This window comes from Agelaius tricolor, unplaced genomic scaffold, assembly GCF_023055355.1.
Source record: "Agelaius tricolor isolate 1412-34295 unplaced genomic scaffold, bAgeTri1.0.p SCAF_2, whole genome shotgun sequence".
Classification (NCBI taxonomy): Eukaryota; Metazoa; Chordata; class Aves; order Passeriformes; family Icteridae; genus Agelaius; species Agelaius tricolor.
This window is the reverse complement of record NW_027269262.1, coordinates 25,326,137-25,347,942: the sequence shown is the minus strand read 5'-3', so window position 1 is coordinate 25,347,942 and position 21,806 is coordinate 25,326,137. Positions and strand designations below refer to the sequence as shown.

Sequence of the window (21,806 nt, the reverse complement as noted above, 5' to 3'; positions counted from 1 at the left end):
TAAAGTAACAGCTTGATGTAAGCTTTTTTTATATTTAGAAAAATTTGCTGAGCAGACAATAACTGTACATTTAAGCATTTGCATATGTCTTAGCCTTTTATTTTTTTAAATACAATTTAGTTGAATTGTTCAAAATAATGGATAGCAAAGATAGACTCAGGTGCTAAGTCTAACAACATCAACAGCAAAATTTCTACAGTTTGCTGAAAATTTTGAGGGTTCAGATTAGCAATGGTTTACCTATTTCCAATCAATTTTTGCATCAAGGTTCTAAAGGAGCAGTATTAAACCAAATACTCTAAACATTCTGTTCAAAGAAATCTATATTTATTAATACATTTTAGAACCTTCAGGACTTGGATTCAAAGGTGTAAAGTGTACTGAATGTAATCTGAAGAGGAAATTATAAAAATTAAGAGTTTGCTTTCCATGGTATTAGCAAAAAACATGGTAATGAAATTGCACCCACTTTCTAGTGGACTTTATAATCAATATTTAATTATTAATTAGATTTCAGGGATATATCCTAATCCAAGTAGATAAAATAGCAAGTGTTGAAATATCAGTGTATCTTAACTTTTTCAAAATATTAAAGTACAACATTTATACATTGCTATTTCAAAGTACAAACTTCTGCTGGTGCGAATAAACAGTGATCGAGCATATAATATTTTTGCTGCAGTCAAGACTTCAGGATAGATAATTTTTTTATCTAACAGTTGAAAGTGCTGATATCATAGATAGCTGAGTCCATAGAACTGTTAAGCAATGATTCAGCTTCTATACAATGAGACTATAACAGGAAATGCCACCAGATCTTTAATTACGTGGCTGAACACTATGACTGATCAACTAGTTCTTGTCTGTTCAAAGTAAATGAGCTTTTGGGATGAAGAAGCACTCTTTTCTGAAGGTTTGACTTATTTACTGCAAGTATCCATATCAGTTCAGTTCTTTCTAGCTACATTTCATCCCATACCATACAGTTCCCCTTCACCTTTCTTTGTGGCATAATTCATGAGTACAGCTGTGCTTAACTAAAGAAACTTGTTGATTTGAGCACATCAATAGCATGCCTGTGTCTAATCAAGTCAGCAGCAATATGGTAATCCTCTTTGAGAACAGCAAAGCAGCAGGAGTCTTGTGCAAGGGAAAACCTCAGCTCAGCTTTGTTAATTATATTAAGAAAAGGTCTACGAGTAAGCACTGGTAGCTATTGTCTGTTCTTCAAAATCTGCTGCAATCATGCCCAACGAAGTTCATCCATCTCGAAAACTTCTCAATCAGGGATGCGTTAAGTTACAAAAATAATCTAGCCAACATGTAAATAGTGGGCTATATAAGCAATATAAAGCTTTAGTTTCCCCAAGAATCTTTCAAGTTACTTGTTATATCCCTGAAACGGTGGCTTTTAACTCATTGCTTGCAGGTGGTGATTCAGAGCCTTCTGAATCTGCAAAAGGAAAAAAATATTAAATTTCACAGAATAATTTCAACCACAATAATAAAAGGTCATCTAAAATTTTTGGTTTCTTCCTCATGTCAAAATACACATAAATTCCACTACTTTTAATTTTGAATTAACAAGATAAACAAGCTACCTAAGAAATTTGCAAATCTGTACCTACCCCAAAACAAAGAGATTATAGATTTACATATGGAATGGATTGTATCTCCTTCCTGATGTGTCTAGGGCTTATTCTGTGCAAGTAAGAACAGAGAAAGCTCCATCTCAAAAGGGAGCTGCAAGGTGCTCATGCTGCCAATTGCTTTGGATGAACAGAAAAAAAGTACACAAGTGGGAAAAAAAGTAAAAGCACTTAAAAGAATCAAGAGGACAAGGTCAAAACTGAAGGAAGACACACATCTGGATGAAACCATATTGTTAAGAGTATTAAAAGCAATCTCTTTTTACACTGCGATACAGAACCAATCTCAATTGGAGTAGCTATGATTGCAAATAAAGGCAATAGAAGTAAAGCAGGTATCACACTATTGAAAAAAATGAAAAATAAAAGCAACTCAAAAATTAGATGTATCTATATGTCAACCTATGCAGCACACTGACTTTTCAGAAGCCTTTATAGCGTACCCATATTTTTCTTCTCTTTTGCCTAAGTGGTATAACCAAACCAATTTCATGCTTACTCCAAAAAATTTTCAAGTTTTCTTTGTATCTCAGATGTCTCGTTAGAGGCACGCATATTAAAGAAATCAACTATCACCTAATTAAGGAAATTGAGATTTTGAAATCCCCTTTAATTTCACTCAGAGTAATGGGAAAGAAAAATGTCAGCAAACAAGACAGTTGAATAGAATCTGAAAACAAAGAAGAATATTCAAGGTTTTCTTTTATGATGAGGAAGAGCACTTTTAGGCTTCATGGTTGACATGTTGGGTCACTGAACCTCTCAAAGCAACGTCCTCTGCATGATCAGAGTTTGGATACTTAAGTTAACTTGAAAAGTGGCTTCTAACGTTAACCATTCTCCTTCAGATCCAGACCGAGATCTGGCTTCATCCCTCAGTTTTATGACATTTTTTCTTCTGAACAAAACCACACAACTTCTAGTTCTCTGTTTTCTCCTGATACTTACCTGGAGGAAGAGGTTTTGCACACACACAAAAAAAAAATTTAAAAAAATACACTGTAGATACATTAATGGAAGACAAAAAAATTAATTCAGACAGAGCTGAAGTGTCAGAAAAATTAAAATACCTGGCCTCTAAGACTTTCATACAGTAACATATCAAGGCCAAGGGATACAAAAGGATTCCCTGACACAAATTTAAAAAAAAAAAATCCAGTGCAGGGAATGGGAGGTCCAATAGCATTTCCAAACATTGCTATAGAAAACTGATAGAGCCAGCATGGTTACCAAAGCAAAAGGTCTTTGACAGAAGAGAAATTTTCCCACCCTTTAACCTTTATATTTGTTTTCAAATGAAGTATTTCGTAGCTATTACTACTGTGAATGATAAAGTAAGGTTTGAAAGCATGACACTGGATAACTTTTTTCTCTTAAACTGCTGAAATTCCACTGCCTTCAACAATGGGCATATATTTATTTTGACAAATTTCTACAAGCAGTGCTCTACTTCTTAAACATGAGTATCAATGACACTTGTGACAGAAGTTTTCGGAAAAATATTAGGAGCAAAAGAATATTCATACCAACAAGGCAACAAATATTTTACAGTCTGCTTAAATTTAGGCAGGATGGCTGTGTCTCTGCAGCATTTTATGGAAACACACCACAGAGAAGCCCCTGGATCAGAACACAGAAGCCCCTGGATTGGAACAGAGCATACTGCAATTGTAGAGATGAAAAAAGTCCATGAAAGCGCCTGCCTTCACTAACTACAAACAGGAGCACTCCTTTCTTTAGCTGGTTATAGGGTATTGTAAACTAAGCACAATAATTCAGTGTGTCTCACCATATTCAGAGAGCCACACAAATACTGAGGCTGCCCTCTGCTGTTACCTTGAGAGCTCAGCTCATTTTAAAAGAAACAGCTTTCAACAACATTACCTTCAGAGTGCTCACTATTTTCTGATGTTTCTTCAATCTTTTTTTTCCATCCAGTAGACTGCTGCAACCAGTCAGTCCCATAACCACTGCTTATTAATTTGCTAAAATTTACTGCTTCACTTTTTCTCTGAGCAGGCCTGTAAATACAAATATAGTAAAGGAAAACAAAAGCAAAAGTAAACAGAAATGGGGGCTACATGGAAAAATCATATTTTGTACAGAAAAGGCCTTATATTAGAATTTATTTGTAATTATAATATCAATTTTAAAATATAACCATTTCTAGCCTTATAATTTATTTATAAATAACAAAACATATATTCTACATGTAATCATCTAAGAAGAAAAACCAAAAATGAACAAAAGCACAGAACTATGCCTGATTTAGTATTGTGCAAATTTACATGAGAAGAGACATCTGTTTCATTGGAATTTCACATTTATAATACTTACACAGTTCTGGTCCTAAAGACAAAAAGTGCAAAATAATATGTAAGTGAAAAAGACTGACAGTACTCATTCTGTGGTGCACAAAAGTGAAATTATGTTACAAATTTTTTCTTAAATTCATTTGACAGTTTAATTACTTATTTGGTAGCATTAAAATAGTTCTAAAACATACTAGGACTACTGATGACTGAGCAATAAATTTTTCAGACAAAATATGCTGAAACAATTCAGCTGTGCACACAGCTGATGATGTGATTACATCACATCACAAATAACATAAAAATTTGCTTACAATTCCTCTTTCAGGTGTGCATCAGAGTATTTTTGCTCTGTATAAAAGCTTATAAAGGCTTCTAAAGGCTACAGTTTATGTCTTTCCTTAAAGTGTCAGTCCTACTTGTTTCTCTGTAACCTGCACTAACAGAACTAACAATGTAGATTATCATTTTCACCTGTTCACTGGTATTAAGAAAAAACCCAGTCTAGAATAACAAAAAATTCTGCTACATGAAGATATGCCACTCTGTTTAGTTTTCTTAACACAAAGTTATATTGAATAATTTTCTAATATGAGTTAAAGTACTGTTATTTTAGTTGCTTTAGACATTTTTAAAATTATTTTAGCATCACATATGATAACAAATTTAACAGCAATAAAGATCCACAAGGACCATACACATATCTGCTAATTCCTGCATTTTCACAAGAAACAATTTTACTTGTACACATGAATAGTTGCAGGCTTAGGTGTTCAATGATTTTCATAAATGCACTACTTACATGGGTGGGAAGGAAAGCTTATTTTCTCCACTAAATTCCTGGTTTGTAGAAACAGTTGGCATTCTGCTTGGATATTTAGGGCTTATAGGTGGAAGCTTTACCTGTGTTAGAGAAATCTTGGCTCAACAAAAAAGGAGTTATGAAAAAAATAAGAAGATAACACAATAGCATAGCCTTCAAAAGTGAGGGTGATATTAAAGGCCTAATTGTGTTCAAATTTCCATGTCTTATCTACATTATTTCCATTAGTACTAGCAATGGATTATTTAGAAATAACAAACGATAAAGCAGCCTCTTAGTTAGTTATTCTACATGAGATTCGCTGTTTCTCTCTCCACAGTGTCCTCTACACAAGCCTTTCCCTCATGGTACACTTTAAATTAAGGCTTCAAATTCAAAGTTATCCATAGCAACTTCTCATCTTGGACCATTTCTCTGTTTGCAGAATATGAAAACAGACCAGTCTTACTAAAGTCAGGAAAACTAGAAATTAACTCACGGTTTAATTGCTACTTCTTTTTTAGTTTGCTTGGTTTTTGTTTTTAATAAAAAGCATAAAACATCCTATATAATAAGAAAACTGTTGTGGTATATTAATAAGAGGTTTGATATTCAAACAAATACATATATATTGGGGGAAGCCTACAACAAAAAAATATATTTTACTTTTATCATCTTTCCAATGACAGGTAAAGAAACTCAGTGTTGACTAGAAGACTGAAACATGACACCTAGAAAGCCAGAGAAAGACAAGACACACTCCAGAACTGAAAGTGGGAAAACCAATAAGTAGTGGAGAAACATGAGCAACACATACCAAAGCTCTTTAATTTAACTTTGATCAAAATCAACAGCTACTAAAGGGTCACCTCACCTCCCTCTCAAATAAAAGCATGAAATTAAATATCCTTAACAACTCCCAGATATTTTTCACTAATAGTTGCTAAGAAATTCTGAGTTAAATAAAACCAAAACATCTTTAAAAACTACTTACAGCTTCCATCATTGCACAAAGAAAAGTGGACCAGGGGGAAGTCCTGAAGATAGCACAGAATTTTCAAAGCTTATTAACAAAGTTTTTGTGTTACACTAACATATCCTTTGAGTTAGAACCTACATATTATTTGACTATTTTCTTTTTTAAACATGCAACACAGGAGAGTGCCCCATGGAATAAGAGATGTTATTTGCAGGTTATTTACAAAAAAATCAGGACAGAGTAACTAAAAGTGAAATATATTGTTCTGTAAATTTACAAGTACATTAAGGCTGACAATACTTTCCATGTATGTGAACATAGATACTGCAATACAGTTAACAGAGCAAAAAATTATGAAGTGCAAAAATTAGATGCATGAACAGCAGTCACACTAGGATTGCAGATGCTACAAAACACCCATGAAAACCTCTGTAAGGAGAAGATTCCAAAATGTCAACACACCAAGGACTTCTCAAGGAGCTTGTGCACAGTGAGTATGGAAAGAGCAAACAAAAGTATAATGGCCTTTGAATACATCTAATCAATGAACTAATTAGGAAGCCTCAAAGAAAAAGCAGATCTGAATTTTCAGAGAATGTAAGTTTTCTTATTATCTCAAAGAAAGTGAAACCTGGGACAGACAGTTGTACTGATTCTGAGCCAGGATGTCAATGCAAACACGTGTAAAGTCAGTGCTAAAACCCCTTCAGACTTCAGTGGAGTCAGACTGTGTCCGGTCCGGCTGTCTGTCTCTGCCCCGACACAGGTAGAGTGGTTCTTGGGTGGCACGCGTTTCAAAGGACGAGTCTGGACTCTTCAGCTTTTCGATCTTCAGATTGTTTATTGTTTCTTATCTACAAAATTTTCTGTCTGCCCAACAGAGGTCTGACCTGCAAGGCAGCCAAAGGCACTCTGACCACCCACGGGGCAGTCGTGTCTTTTTATACTAAAATCTACCTACATGATATTTACCTTTATTTCCCAATACCTTTCACCCATTTTAGCAAGCGCACCTTCACCATGAACCAATCCCCAAGTGCCAACATCACCACAGAAAATGGATGACAAGAAAAAGAAAGAAGAAGGATGAGACACGCCCTGATCCCTCCATCTTGTCTCCATAACCCCCCTGTACCAAAAACCCTAAAATCTATATTTCACCCTGTAAATGTGTCTTTTTTGCACCCTTCACTCCCAAGTGATTCTCAAGTCCTCAAACTGCTGTCACTTCCGTAGATGGATCAAAATCAAGCCACCAAACACTCCTGGCAACATTCCAGGATTTCTGAGACCCCCAAGGGTTCTTCTCGGTAACTCTGGACATCCAGAGTGATGTGCTGAGTTCCCACAAGACTGGGCCATTTGTCAAAGAGGAGAGATGAGATCAGCAAGAGCATGCAGTGATATCAGAGACAGCGATGTGAGATGAAAGGGAGGGTTTTTGTCCAACCTGGAGGTTAAAAACCACATTAGCTGCTTAGAACTGCTTCTCAAGTTTGCTCACACTGCTTGCTGAAGCGACCTACTTGTGCTTTACATTTCAGAAATGCCATCCCATTGTGCAGAAATGCTAGCACTGCCTTCCCTCTATCATTGGACCACTTCAGATTTGACCTGCAAGTTTCAGATCCAGGACACAATTACCTACAGTTTCAACTGACAAAAACAACCTCAGGTGACATTTGTCACATGCTGAAGGCAGGATGGCAAGCAGGGCAACACAGAAACACAACTCAATTCGATAGTCAGGATAAACAAATAGCAGATGGAGAGAGAGATTTCCCTCTTGGCATCAAACAGAAGCACAAGGAAAGGAGGTCTAGTAATTAAAGGGTTAATTAAAGGGCAAAGGGAGAGTAGAAGTAGAGAGACTTCGACTAGAGACAGAAAAAGGTTCAAACTGTCCAAAATAAAGTCAAGAAAAAGGGGACAGGAAAGACAAAGAGAAAAAGTCTTGAAGGCTGTGAGCAAGAGCATTGTTTTAAATGTTGCCTTTCTCGGCATTAAATGAGAGGCCAGCTTATACTGCAGGGATCAAAACCCTCCTCGCTGTTCAAGTAAACTAATTAATGACAAAAGTAGCAATGGAACAGATCAGAATTTGGCTTTGGGGGGCACCTACAATTCATTCAGGTGCTATTTGTTACTTTGCTGGACAAATTCAGCATTAAAAGCAGACTCTTGTGCCACTACACTTCAGTGATTATAGCTGAGGGGGCTTTTTCCCTTTGACAAGTCTCTATTTAGTAACAGCCACCAATTTCCCCACATAAAACAAACTGCAAAGGGCATTTTTTTTTTTTTTACAAACAAACTACACAGGACATGTTCTTGGTTTAAAGTGTTTTCTCCCTCTGTGAAGAGATGGTAACAATATACTCTAAAAATTACTATGTTTATTATAAATACATATTTATTAATCTTGGATTCAAGAAACATGACCTAGAATACGTACTGCATCTGGCTAGTATATGAAGAACAATGGATACCTGCAGCCAGATAAAAGAGATAAAAGCCTTTAGATTAAATCCTGGCTCCTGTGTGATCAAGGACAAAATTTCAAATCTCTCTCTGAGGTAAAATCCTGGCCTCAGATGAGCAACCATTTTGCAACAGCACATACATACCTAAGTACATATGCATCTATACACAGACATTTCAGACAAGTGCCTGAAAGAGAGGACTTCAGAGATGAAAGAATAATCTTACCAGTGCCACAGGGATATTGCCAAATACTGATGCAAACTCTGATGACACCTCCAACTGACCTCTCACCCCTACAGGCCTCCCTCCTTCTTAAAGCCACAGCTTTTTCAACCCAACCCAGCTGGGCCATAAGATGCACAGGCAAAAGGATCATTGAATCACAGAATGGTTTGGCTTAAAGGGTCCTTAAAGATCATCAAGTTCCACCTCCCCTGCCACAGGGACATCTTTCACTAGACCAGGTAGCTCAGAGCTCCATCCAGCCTGACTTTCAAGACTTCCAGAGATGGGGCATCCACAATTTCACTGGGCAAGTTGTGCCAGTGCCTCATCACTCTCACAGTAAAGAATTTTTTCCTAACATCTAGTCTAACCCAACTCTCTTTGAGTTCGAATCCATTCTCCTTTGTCCTGTCACTACATGCCCTTGTGAAAGGTCCCACTCTATCTTTCTCACAGGGTCCCTTCAGGTACTAGAAAGTCATAACTAGGTCACCCCAAAGCCTTCTCTTCTCTTGGATGAACAATCCCAATTCTCTCAGCCTTTCTTCGTAGGAGAGCTGCTCTATTCCTCTGATCATCTTTGTGCCTTCCTCTGGACTCGCTCCCACAGTTCCCTGTTTTCCCTTTGCTGGGATGCCCAGAGCTGATGCAGCACTGCAGTGGGGTCTCACCAGAGCAGAGCAGAGGGGCAGAATCCCCTCCCTGTCCCTGCTGCCCACACTGCTTTGGATGCAGCCCAGGACACGTTTGGCTCTCTGGGCTGTGAGTGCCCATGGCTGGGTCCTGTCCAGCCTCTCACCCACAGCACCCCCAAGTCCTTCTGGGCAGGGCTGCTCTGATCTGTTCATCCTCCAGCCTGTGCTGATAACAGGGGTTGTCCCAGCAGAGGTGCAGGACCCTGGACTTGGTCTTATTAAGCCTTGTGAGATTTCCATGGGCTGCTTCTCCCTGGGCCACAAGTCCATTACTATGCCATGAGCACAAAGGCTAAATCCTTCATGCACTCTTTGCTGATTTGCAAAATTCTCATGTAATGGTCCCCCGGATCTCCAGTCCTCCTCTACACAGCAAAAACCACAAGGACCAGCAGAGATTGTAATACTTAGAACAAAGCAGCATAAAGGCTTTAAACCTTCAGAGCAAAGGCCCACTTGGGAGCAATGTTTTCCAAACCAAGCAGAAGAGGTACCCTTAGGGGTTAAATGGTTTTGCACTTGATCCTAAGTGCGCCCTTTGGGATTTAACTCCACAGTTGCATCATGCATGTCTCTTCTGAATAACTGCTTAGTCATACTGGACTGAAAAATATTTTCAATACATTCAGTTTTTGTATGTATTGAATACTACCAGAAATACTTGAGGTAGTTTGCTGCTGCAGTGTGATCATGAAGTCAAATAAATAAGAAATTTAGAAATTTGCCTGTGGTGTTTTGGAATACATTATTCTTACCTTTCAACATACAAGTTGTATGGTAAAAAACTAAAATTGAGACTCTTTGGTAGGGTTAGCTCCATTGTCTCACTTGGAAGACTCTTTGGGACGGTACTCTAAGAGCATGGGATAGAAACTTCTCAAAAGAGGATATTCAAGAAGTAGCTGTGAAAGAAGCACCATGTGACATTTCAAGATACATGATACACTTTTCAGTGTACTGTGAGGCACAGCCAAATTAGAGTTGGTGGTGTGGAGGTAGAGCTAAACGTACCAACACAAAATCTGTCTTCCCAGGCACCTAATCTTACAGAAAAAGACTTGGTAGATTCAGAACCTTAGGCAAAACTTAACTTCAGCTTCCAGGAGAATAGTGTAAATTATATATGAGGGCCTCAGCATATTTGCAATCTGAGCTGAATATATAACATTTATTAATTTTGTATTTAGTCCTAAATAAAGCACATGACTGAATGAAGCTGGGTCTCAACCAAACTCCACCAAAACTGAAATGAATCTCAGTTTCACTTTACAAGTCACCACATGGGTCTGAATTACTAATATCAAAGTTAAGTTTGATTCTTAGGGCACTGAACATAATTGGTTCTTAAGTAAGGCAGTGAGGAACAGCACTTCCTTTCAGTCCTAGTTGAATTCCTTTAAGAGGCACAGCAGCAAGTCAAGTTTTTCTTTTCAGTGCCTTAAATCTATGATAGAAAAAAAAAAGAAGCTTTGCCTACAAGCATCAGGCAAATTACAGTTTAAACATATGTTGCTTGTTTGCCTGTTGCCACAGACTCAGTAAACATTCCCAAGCCTATTCAGTAATGAGGTGTTCCCATTTACAGAAGACATCATTCTGAATTTGCACTAGTTACTCATCTCAGCAAAGGCTGAGGACTTTTTTTCCTAAAATGCCCAACATCTACCCTTCTGTTGAAGAAGGGAGGTACTAATGTTCAAGTACATCAAATGCCTTTCCAGGTATACCCCAAAGGCCTATGGGAGATGCAGCAACTGAGTTTACAAAGGATATTTAAAAAACATAAGGCTTCAGTATCTAAATTGGGCAGGGGCAGAGAGGATGAAAGAGGGAGGATAGCAGAAGGGTCTCCAAGACAAAACACCAGTGTCAATACAGAATGGTTTGTCTGGGGCATAGCTTGTTCTATACTTACTTTGTCTTGGATACGTCTTTCATTCAAAGACAGCTAACACAGTATCTCTGGGAACTCTCTTGCACTTCAAACTAAATTAAACTCCTTTGTCAGAATAGTCTTCTGTTTTCATCTTCTTTCTTCCTCACCCAAGATTACTAAACAAGATGTCTCTTCACCAAGAATGAATTGCAGGGGAAATAAAGCATAAGATAGAAACTAACTACTGCTTTTTATTTATACTGATGTATATATACCATATAATGGGAAACTGCATTTCTGGTTCTCACACTACATCTGCAGCACTTAAGAAAACATGGCTTTCTTTTTGTTCTCTAACTGCAATATAAAAATTGATTCTGGAATACAGAAACATGGATTGCAGCTTCCCTCCTGTAAGAAGCAACAGAGATGTTTTCACAAACTCTACAAACAAAGCATCGTCACAGCATACCTCTCCATCCTACCTTCTTTTTCTCTGCATTTTCTTTGTCCTCAGCTTCCCGCTGCCAAACACTTTTTGTATCAAACTCAAAAGGCCCTCTTCTTCTCTCATAACTCTTACCATGATGGTCATCAGCCATAAACTCTCTGTGAACCATAAAATCTGGTAGAGAGGAAACACAGCTCCTGCAGGCAAAGATTTAATGCTTCTTTGTACAAGGTATACAAATCCTGCACTTCAGTACAGAAGCAATCAGAAATGTTAATAGGTGAAGAGGGAGGCCAAGATGTGTTGGGCCTCAGCAATCTTACCGTGGTTTCTCAATCCCTGCAGGATTGGCACAGTGTGTGAACCAGTCAGGTGCAGCATATGCTGCTGGAGGGGACTTCATTACCACAGGAGTGTAGTGCTTCAGTAAGTCTGGAGAGAAAAAGACAAAAGCCAGTACTTTTCTGACTTCTTATCTAGTTGCAAAAGCACTACCATTGTTCTCAGATTGCTGTTTTGTCAGGTGTAAATTAATTTCCTCATTTTTTCCACAAGTTTATTTCAAAAGTCCAGAGGATCCTTCTGTAGCATCTACAAGCACTTTACACTGCACTCAAGCAAAACCAAAGAAAACAAAGGAAAACCAAAGAAGCAGATATAAACAGATGCTCACCAGGTCGGCCTCGTTGCTTTGCCAGCCTCACATAGGCTGAATCAGTCTCTTTGATCCTCTTCCCATGGCACCCAGGCAGTGGCACTTCATGGGGAGCTCTCGAAAGGTCACTGAGACCCAGAATCTGGGAGGGAAGTGGGCTCTTCTCTGGTTGTTTCAGTGGCATGGGGTATTGCTGTCCTGCAATAATGGAAAAGAAAATATTTATGGTAAAAGTTGTTATAAAATTGACTCAAAACGAGCAATTTCCAATCAAAGAATTTATTAATTATTGAAGCAGTTATACTACGCAAGCAAAGGCTCAGCGCTGGGCGACAGGGGAGTCTCAGCTCCACCTACTGCCGCACCAACTAGTTTCTGATTCAGTCCTTTTATCCTCTCCATCCTTCAGGAGTCCATGTTATCTCGGAGTTCTCTGCGCCTGTGCTGGTTGTTGCTAGGGGTTCATCCTTCTGTCTCCTGGTGGTCGGTGATAAAAGGCTGCGGAGTCTTCCTCAGCCGTGTCTTCTTCACCCTATGTCTTTATTTGGTGACTTCTCCGTGGAAAATTACCAAAATCTTATGATTAACGCAATATGTGCCCTATCAAGTTTCAGCAAGCAAATATCCTGCCTTGCAGACTGTTTATCTCCCCCTGCCCCTTCCCCAGCTTTTCCCTGGTCGTTATCTCTGTGAGTTATCTGCTTGTACCATTTGTCAGCGGGAAAGGTTTCCCTGCTGGGTGTTAATCTGCCCCTGCCCTTTCCCCAGCCTTTCCCTGGTCGTTATTTCTGTTAGTTATCTGTTTGTACCATTTTCTGGGTGGGACTATGTGTGGGCTCCTGCAACCCCTTCCCTGGTATCCTTGTAGCTCATATCTCATGAAGTAGTACAGAAATAGTCAGCAGAGAACTCTTGTAACACACTGGTCTCTTTTTCGTGATGAACAAAATGTAGTCCTTCATCTCAATCCCCCCTTTGTTTTGATACTCAATTTTGTTCATCAAAACGCTCTAATTCCCTTTTGCTAAGCTCCAGAGATTCTTCTGGATCATCCATCTTCAAGGTTTCGTATTTTGCTCGTATGAGCATAAGGTGAGCAGCTTCTAATCTGCCTTTTACAATGCTAATCAATTTATTAAAAATACAAGGGCCAAACGTGAGTCCCAATAGTAAGAGAAGTAGTGGACCCGCTATTGTTGATAATAAAGTTGTAAGCCAAGGAGAATAGTTAAACCAAGATTCATACCAGCTTTGGTGTTCTTCCCTTTCTCTTTGTCTTCTTTCTAGCCCCTCCCGTAGTTTTGCCATTGAGTCCCGTATAATTCCGCTCTTGTTTACATATGTGCAGCATTCTTCTCTTAAAGCAGCACATAGTCCTCCTTGTTGCAGGAATAATAGATTTAACCCCCTTCGATTTTGTAAGGCTACCTCTGCTAGGGAATCTAATGATTCTGTGAGGTCTTTCATGGAGGTTTCGATCCTCCTGAGGTCTTCATCTACAGAGGCTCTTAGTTCTTGGAATCCTCGGTGTTGCTGTATGAGTGAGGCTATTCCTGTTCCTGTCCCGGCTGCACCTATTCCTAGTAACATTGCTACAGTGAAGGTTGTGAATATTTCCCGTTTCACTATGTGGGGTCCTATATTTTGATATTGTTCATAAACGTACTCTACGGGGTGGTAAAGGACTCTGGGTACTATCAATACTTGAATACAAAAGTCACTGGATTCATTAAATCGGTCTATATTTATACATGGGGTGACTCCGAGAGTGTTACAGACCCATTTAGTATTTGCTGCTGGCAGTATCCAGCTGGCAGGTTTCTTAGGGTCACTCAAATTCCCCATAACCTGACATAGATGTCGTTTTTCCACTGGTACTCGTCCTATACATCTTCCTCTCCCCGTTACCCTTGCCAAGGTTATCCCTCTTGATTCTTCTCCTCCTTTTTCCATAGGCACCTAGCTGGGTTGGTCCCATTTACTCGTCTGCTTTTTGCTGTTACCCCTATGGCTTCATAGAACGGGGGGTTTACGGTGTAACACAGCCAACATTCCTTAGTTAGATTTGGATGGGTCTCATTCAGGACTAGGAAAGTGGCCTGTAATATTTTCCACAAGTCCCCTTCTCCCGGGTTTTCAGGTCCTCAGGTCAAATTAGTAAAGTTTTGCTTATACATTTCTGGAAGACTAGTGGTTGGGGCTGTTTCTGATTAATTTCCATTATTTTCTCCTAGCGTTTGTTCTCCAGCTATCGCCTGGTTTGGTCCAATTGGTTCAGGGTCGTGTGGCACGGTTGTCTTTTGGATTATAAAGTGCCCCCCTCTGTCTGTCCCTGGTTCCCATAATCGGGCTCCCCACATTTTCCCTAATAACCAGACTTGGTCATGTGGTTTTGTCACATTAATGTAAATCATATTGCATGTTCCATCTAACCCTCCTTCTTTCTGGGTATATGTGGAAGTGGGCTGTGTACACCCGTATGGACCCCATCCAGTTCTGATAAACCCGTCCTCGTTCCCCCCCAAAGGAGCTTACTGATACACAGTCCCAATAAGCACAGTAAAAGTGTCCTGGATAGTTACAATACCCTTTTCCTGGGTTTGAGCTTGGACAAAAATAATATCCAAACTGATTTAAACATGGATTTACAGGTATTAAATCACACAAAGTACATAAAAAGCTGGGTGCGCCAGATGTGATTTTGGTCTGGATAACATACTGGTCTTCCCATCTAATCAGTGACCATTTGAAGGGTTGATGTGAATACCCTTCTGCCCCTGAACTTGTTACAATGCACCAGAAAAGAATTAAGGCTTGTAATTTGGGGCTGTCATTGTCGGAGCTCAGGTTAAATTTTACCTTTGGTTTCCCCAGTGGTGGGTTACCAATCCTGGGGCAGGACAGCCAACATTTCCTGGACATCCCATATGGGGGTCGAGGCTTCCGACGGACTCCACTGGTTATTACCTCTCTGCCTCGCCCGACGACTCGGTTGCTGCGAGCCTCGGGGTTTATCATCTTCTCGGCAGCAGAGGTATTCTTCAGGAGCCGGATAAACCTCCCGTTTCCACTTTTTAGCACTGGCGGCCCAGTTATCAGCTTTTATTAATGAGAGGTCACGCCGCAAATTGGGGGCTTTCTTCTGACACACCACTTCCAGGATGTCCAGGAGAAAGGGGATCGGTTCGTTAGGGTGGTAGCAGAACCGATCAGGATTTACCCCTTTGGAAAAGGTTTCCCACCACTCGTCAGATCCAAGCTTTACCTCCTCCCGTAGCAACTCTGCTACTAAGAATGACAGAAGTTAGTCTCCTCTCTTTCTCATAGCACGGCATGCAAATTCCCCTAGGTGTTCTACCACTCCGACAATGAGACCACCAAGGTTCGTGACACAATTTATAGGAAAAGCATACAAGGGGGTGACAGTCACAATCTAACCAGTTACACTTTAACCTTATATCTTTGTTTTGTGCTTTTTCCCCCTTCCATGGGTGCCCTTTATGTTCTAATCTCGGGGACTTAAAGTAGGGCTTTCTTAACTCGTCCTCTAAGAGTTTGCAATATCCAAGAGCCTCCTGATTCCCTATTAGCTGGGTTTGGAGATAATGGTTATCTCCAACCCAGATTACTATCCAAATCATTTATCAGTTCGTTTCAGCTTTAATTTGGTTTCTCCCGGGAGACTGCAAACCTCCCAGCTGTGAGGGGGTTTTACCGGTCCTTTTATGCGACTAGCATGAGTCCATCCTTTTTCAGCGGTTCGTATGGCTGCTTCTGTGCTGAGGAGTACTTGGAACGGTCCTTCCCACCTTGGAGTCAAGGGGTTTTCTTTACAGTTTTGTGTTTGTTTTTTTTTTTTTTGTTTTTTTTTTTTGGTTTTTTTTTTTTGGTTTTTTTTTTTTTTGTTTGTTTTTTGTTTTTTTGTTTTTTTTTTTTTTCACAAGCACCCAATCTCCTGGCTGTACCTGGTGTAAGATAAAATCTAAAGGAGGCCGTTGTGCTAACATACCTTTTTCCCATAATGCCTTTCTGTACTTTGTCAATTCCACCAAATATTTTTGTGTACATGTGTCATTAATGACAGGATGTTCGTTAGGATTTTCTAGGTTATACGGCATCCCATACATCATTTCAAAGGGTGATACCCCTAAATCAGCTCTAGGTCTTGTTCTTATATTTAGCAACGCTAGAGGAATACATTTAACCCAGGTCAAATTGGTTTCTGCTACCAGTTTGGTCAATTGCTTTTTTATTTCTCCATTCATTCGTTCAACTCGTCCAGAGCTCTGGGGATGCCAGGGGGCATGTTGTTCCCACCGTATGCCCAGAGCTGTTGCTAAGTTTTGGGTAATTTGGGAAATAAAATGCGGCCCTCTATCTGAGTCAATGACTTCTGGGACCCCATATCTCGGGATTATCTCTTCCATCAATATTTTCGTAACTACTTTGGCTGTTTCTCTTACGGTTGGGAAGGCTTCCACAAAATGTGTTAGGTGGTCCACCAAGACCAATAAATATTTGGTTCTCCCTACTTTGGGGAGCTCGGTGAAATCTATCTGAATGTGGGAGAAAGGCCTTTTTGCTAGCGGTCAGCCTCCCTCCGGTAATTTTCTCAAAAAAAAAATTTTTTTTTTTTTTTTTTTTTTTTTTTTTTTTTTTCCTATTTACTTGTAAGCAAATTAGGCATCCTCTGGTTACTTGTTTGGCAATGTCCCAGATTCCCACACTCACATACTTTGCAGCAAAATAATCTACCAGTCCCTGTGATCCCCAATGTGTTTTTTTTTTGTTGTTGTTTTTTTTTTTGTTGTTGTTTGTTTGTTTTTTTTGTTTTTTTTTTTTGATGTATCTTAGTCAGTAATCTATGTGCCGCATTTTGGTGGTCCCAATGGGGGTTCTGTAGGGGCCATTTAGTGTCCGCAGCCGGGCCTTGGACATGCTGCGTGTCCCAAATACGCATTCCTTCCCTTCTTATCATATTCCGTTCTTCAGTAGAGAACAGAATGCCCAAAATGGACTGCATTTCTTCCCAGGTATAGATGTTTGGTCCTAAGAACTGGTCGACCCTCTCGGCTACCCCAAAAGGGTCCTCTAATAAATGTCCCATGTCCTTCTTAAAGTCTCGTACATCTGCCGAACTCAAGGGGACAGTAATAAATCCTATACCCGCCTGTGGTCCACCCATAGGCATCTCCCGTAGAGGGAATAGCCCCGTCTCAACCCTACTGCGGCTCCTTGTAATCGGGCCTTGGTAACCAGTTTGGTTAACCTCCCCTTGGTTACCCTCTTCATCATTGTTTGGTGCAGGTGGTTGTGGAGGTGGTGGGGCATTGGGTGCTAGCGGTGGGACATATGGGGGCGGTGCTATAATTAAGTCGCCCAAATGATTGTCCCTCTTCCCCTTTTTGTCCGGATCCCCTTTCCCTTCTCTTAATTGGAAAACATACACTTCGGGTCTTGCTACCCATATTTTGATATTTTGGCATAATCACTCTCCTCTTGCGAGAAGGGCTCTTTAGAATTTACCCATAGGTTCAAGTCCTGTCGAACCCAGTCTTCAGATGATCCAAACATGGGCCAAAAAAACTTTTTTTTTTTTTTTTTTTTTTTTTTTTTTTTTTTGGAAATCTCTTTCCCACCCCATACTTCCATACAATGATGTATCATTCTGGCCCTATCCTTAGTCTCGGTCCCTGGGTAATGCTTCCAATTACTAAGCATAAATCCTAGGGGATTGTCCCTTGGAATGGGGGGGAGTTTCCCTTGGGTTGGGGTCTTGCTTTTCCCCTGCCCCATTCATCCGGAGTGCCTTCTTTCACTCTCAAATTCCTTTCACTTCCCCTTTTTCGTGGCCCGAGCCCTCGCGGGTCTGCAGGAACCGCACTACTCAAGGGTCCACACTCACTTGGAGAGTCCGGCTGCCGGCCCTCCTCTCATTCACACTTGTCCACCGCCACACTCCGGGATCCCAACCCCGCCCGAACGGATTCCCTTTTATACTTACGCGTCCTGCGTCTTCGTCCGGACTCCGTGCACAGATAATTAAGGGGTTCACCGGTATAATTTGTCCCGTTTGCTTACTAGTATATATTTTAGGGTCGTCGGTGAGAGTGGCGGAGGTTCTCCCAGAGGGGCCACCCAGAAAGCACTGGATGAGGCGCCCCCCACTCTGGGTAGATCCTACCCGATCCAAACTCTCATCCGAGTCACGGCACCAAATTGTTATAAAATTGACTCAAAACGAGCAATTTCCAATCAAAGAATTTATTAATTATTGAAGCAGTTATACTACGCAAGCAAAGGCTCAGCGCTGGGCGACAGGGGAGTCTCAGCTCCACCTACTGCCGCACCAACTAGTTTCTGATTCAGTCCTTTTATCCTCTCCATCCTTCAGGAGTCCATGTTATCTCGGAGTTCTCTGCGCCTGTGCTGGTTGTTGCTAGGGGTTCATCCTTCTGTCTCCTGGTGGTCGGTGATAAAAGGCTGCGGAGTCTTCCTCAGCCGTGTCTTCTTCACCCTATGTCTTTATTTGGTGACTTCTCCGTGGAAAATTACCAAAATCTTATGATTAACGCAATATGTGCCCTATCAAGTTTCAGCAAGCAAATATCCTGCCTTGCAGACTGTTTATCTCCCCCTGCCCCTTCCCCAGCTTTTCCCTGGTCGTTATCTCTGTGAGTTATCTGCTTGTACCATTTGTCAGCGGGAAAGGTTTCCCTGCTGGGTGTTAATCTGCCCCTGCCCTTTCCCCAGCCTTTCCCTGGTCGTTATTTCTGTTAGTTATCTGTTTGTACCATTTTCTGGGTGGGACTATGTGTGGGCTCCTGCAACCCCTTCCCTGGTATCCTTGTAGCTCATATCTCATGAAGTAGTACAGAAATAGTCAGCAGAGAACTCTTGTAACACACTGGTCTCTTTTTCGTGATGAACAAAATGTAGTCCTTCATCTCAAAAGTTAACTGATATCATCCCTTTTTCAGGCAACTTAACAAATTGAGCCCACCCGGAACATGAACGAGATGCTACATTTCATAGTGAAGACAAAAGACCAGGCTTGCTCATTCTGGGGGATATAGCACAAGCAATTTCTAGAGAATCAGATGCAAAACACTTTTGTTTCAGTTCTGAGACAACATTCAAGTTTTCCTGTAAAGTATTCTTTACGGGATCCTTTAAAGAGGATCATGCCTCTTCATTCAGAAAACTATTTCCAAGGACACATCAAAAGCAGTGAAAAGTACACGAGAGAGCAGAAAACACTTCAGCCTTTGGTTTCCTTTCCTTCACATACACTAACTAAAAGCAAAGTCAGTAGCTGTCCATTAGCAGGTCTTTATTTGTAAAACCAAACCCGATCCCCAAATTAAAAAAAAAAAAAAAATCCAACACCAAACGCCCTACTTCTCCATACATTACTTTCTCAACTTCTAGTGAGCAAAAGAAAATATCAACAAATCCTTCTAAATGGGAAAATGAACGGCAGATAAATAAGAAAAGGCCAGTACTAGGTACTGTGCCACAACAGATGCACAGGCACTTACCGGCGCGACTCCAGCCGCAGCTGATGCCGTTCGTCGCTGTAAGGACACCACTTCCAGGAGCAGCTCGCTGAGGAGCTCCTGGCACACACACACAAGCTCTGGCTGTGCCCAAACTCAATCCCAAGAACAAGGCAAAGCGCTGCCGCTCCCCGGGGTCAGGACGCGGAGGCACCAGCCCGCTCCCGCTGCCGCCTCAGGGCGGGCCCGTCCCCGGGCGCTGTCCCGCTGACGCTGCCCGGGGTCCCCGCTGCCGCCGTGCCTGCAGCTCGGAGAGCCGAGGGCGATTCCCCGAGGGGCGACCCGCACCCCCGGGAAACGGGCGCGGCGGAGCCCGAAGGGGAGAGGCGGGCGGAGCCGGAGCCGGAGCCGCCGGGGGCGGAGCGGGACAGCCTGCGGTGCCTCCCTCCCTCTTCCCTTTCTTCTGCCGGGCTGAAGCTGGGCGCCTTGCTCGCCGCCGCCAGCAGCAGCAGGGGCGCAGAGCAGAGTGGGGGCCGCTCCCGGCTCGGGAAGCGGCGGGAGCTGTGCCAAGAGGCCTTCTCCCAAAGAGGGAAAGACGCTCTCCCACTGTGACGCCCCCCCGGACCTAGCCCCTACTGAGAAATTCCATCCCAGCTGAAACGAAGAGAAAATCTATCCTATATTCCATGGCATTTACCATTCTGTACTATTTCATTTTTGCCTTCTGGCCGGTCCATATACTGAAAGCCTGCTGGTACCCTTTTGGGTCCTCGAAATACCCTGCTTTGAGATTTTCTTTGTGTTCCTGGAGCTGGCAAGCCACCTTATCCACCAATGCTGCTTCTTCATCTTTCCATGTCTGGGACCTGGAGAACATGGAAGGATGATGGGATATAGTGGGAGAATGTGGAGGGATGGAGAGACATAAGAAAATAGCGGGGTGATGGAACATGAAGAATATAGTGAGACATAGAGGAGATGGAGGGCCAGAGAGGTGGTGGAATGGGGGGATGATGAGTCATGAAGATGTTGGGATGTGGAGAGAATGGACAGATAGTGGGACATGGAGATTGTGGGATGTGTAGGGACATAGAGGAAATGGAGTGGTAGAGAACATATAGGGATGGTGGGATACGATGAGACAATGGCCCATGGAGGAGATGGAGGGCCAGTGAGAAATGGAAGGTAACAAGTTGGAGGAGACAGGGCTGTTGGGCCAAGGGGTGGTGGAACAATTGATGGAAAGGCCAGACATCTGAAAGCATTTGGGACAGAAGGACAGAGGAACACAGTGGAAATGGAACATGGTGGGCAGTGGGACAGAGCAGTTGGTGGCTAGGGGAACACTGAGGCCAGAAGCAGCACAAGCTGCAAGCTCAGGAACCAGGAGATCCCTGAAGGGCTCACCCAGGCTCTGTGCTACATGTGGAGGTACCAGATGCTGCCTGTCACCTCCTGGGGACCGTCCCTCCTCAGTCCCATATGTGCCCCCCGGCACATCTCTTCCCACACACAGACATGGATTGGTGTGAGGCAGGTTGAGATACCCCGTGAGGCAGTCTGAGGTCAAGGTATACTCCATGGGTGAAATCATATTGCATTGTGGGGTGGGCTGCAACATCCTGTGGGGTGCACCAGGTCCACATGGGTTGGCAGTCCACAAAATTTTTAGGGCTGGAAGGAACCTCAGAAGATCATCCAGTCCAACCCCCCTGCCAAGGCAGGGTAACCTAGAGAATTTACACAGGAACATGTCCACTTGAGTTTTGAATGTCTGCAGACAGGGAGACTCCACAGTCTCCCTGGGCAGCCTGTTCCTGTGCTCTGCCACCCTCAATGTAAAGAAGTTCTTCTTCGGGTTGAGGTGGAACTTCTTGTGATTTAGTTTATGACCATTGCTTCTTGTCCTGTCTCTGAACACCACTGAAAAGTCGAGCACTATCCTCTGGACACCCGCCTTTGACATGCATTGATGAGATCCCCTCTGAGTTTTCTCTAGACTTAGGCCCAGCTCCCTCAGTCTCTTTCCCTGGGGAGATGCTCCAGATCCCAAATCATCTTCCTGGCCTCCTGGACCCTCTCCAGTAGCTCCTTGTCTTTCTTGCACTGAGTAGTCCAGAACTTGAACCACAGCAGATGTGGCCTCACTATGACTGAATAGTTGAGATAGAGGGGCAGG

At 41.9% G+C, this 21,806-nt stretch overlaps 1 protein-coding gene across 1 annotated transcript; it reads right to left on the bottom strand.

The window, feature by feature from the left end:
• Nucleotides 1-83: 83 nt before the first annotated feature.
• CUNH7orf57 (chromosome unknown C7orf57 homolog) lies at nt 84-20,037 on the bottom strand. The gene is made up of 7 exons (XM_071454696.1): nt 19,670-20,037; nt 12,147-12,326; nt 11,797-11,905; nt 11,508-11,670; nt 4,764-4,864; nt 3,534-3,670; nt 84-1,453 (listed from the first exon to the last, which is right to left on the bottom strand). Exons 2-7 carry the CDS (start codon nt 12,310-12,312, stop codon nt 1,389-1,391), a joined length of 741 nt encoding a protein of 246 aa, XP_071310797.1. The 5' UTR covers nt 12,313-12,326; nt 19,670-20,037; the 3' UTR covers nt 84-1,388.
• Nucleotides 20,038-21,806: the final 1,769 nt, after the last annotated feature.

Excerpts from the sequence above, each read along its gene's own strand:
- CUNH7orf57 (XM_071454696.1), bottom strand. The coding sequence starts at position 12,312 with ATGCCACTGAAACAACCAGAGAAGAGCCCACTTCCCTCCCAGATTCTG. Across the intron at positions 4,865-11,507 it reads AAAATGCAGAGAAAAAGAAG|GTAAAGCTTCCACCTATAAG; the intron begins GTAGGATGGAGA and ends TCTCTAACACAG. Across the intron at positions 3,671-4,763 it reads AAGCTTTCCTTCCCACCCAT|GCCTGCTCAGAGAAAAAGTG; the intron begins GTAAGTAGTGCA and ends TTGTATTTACAG.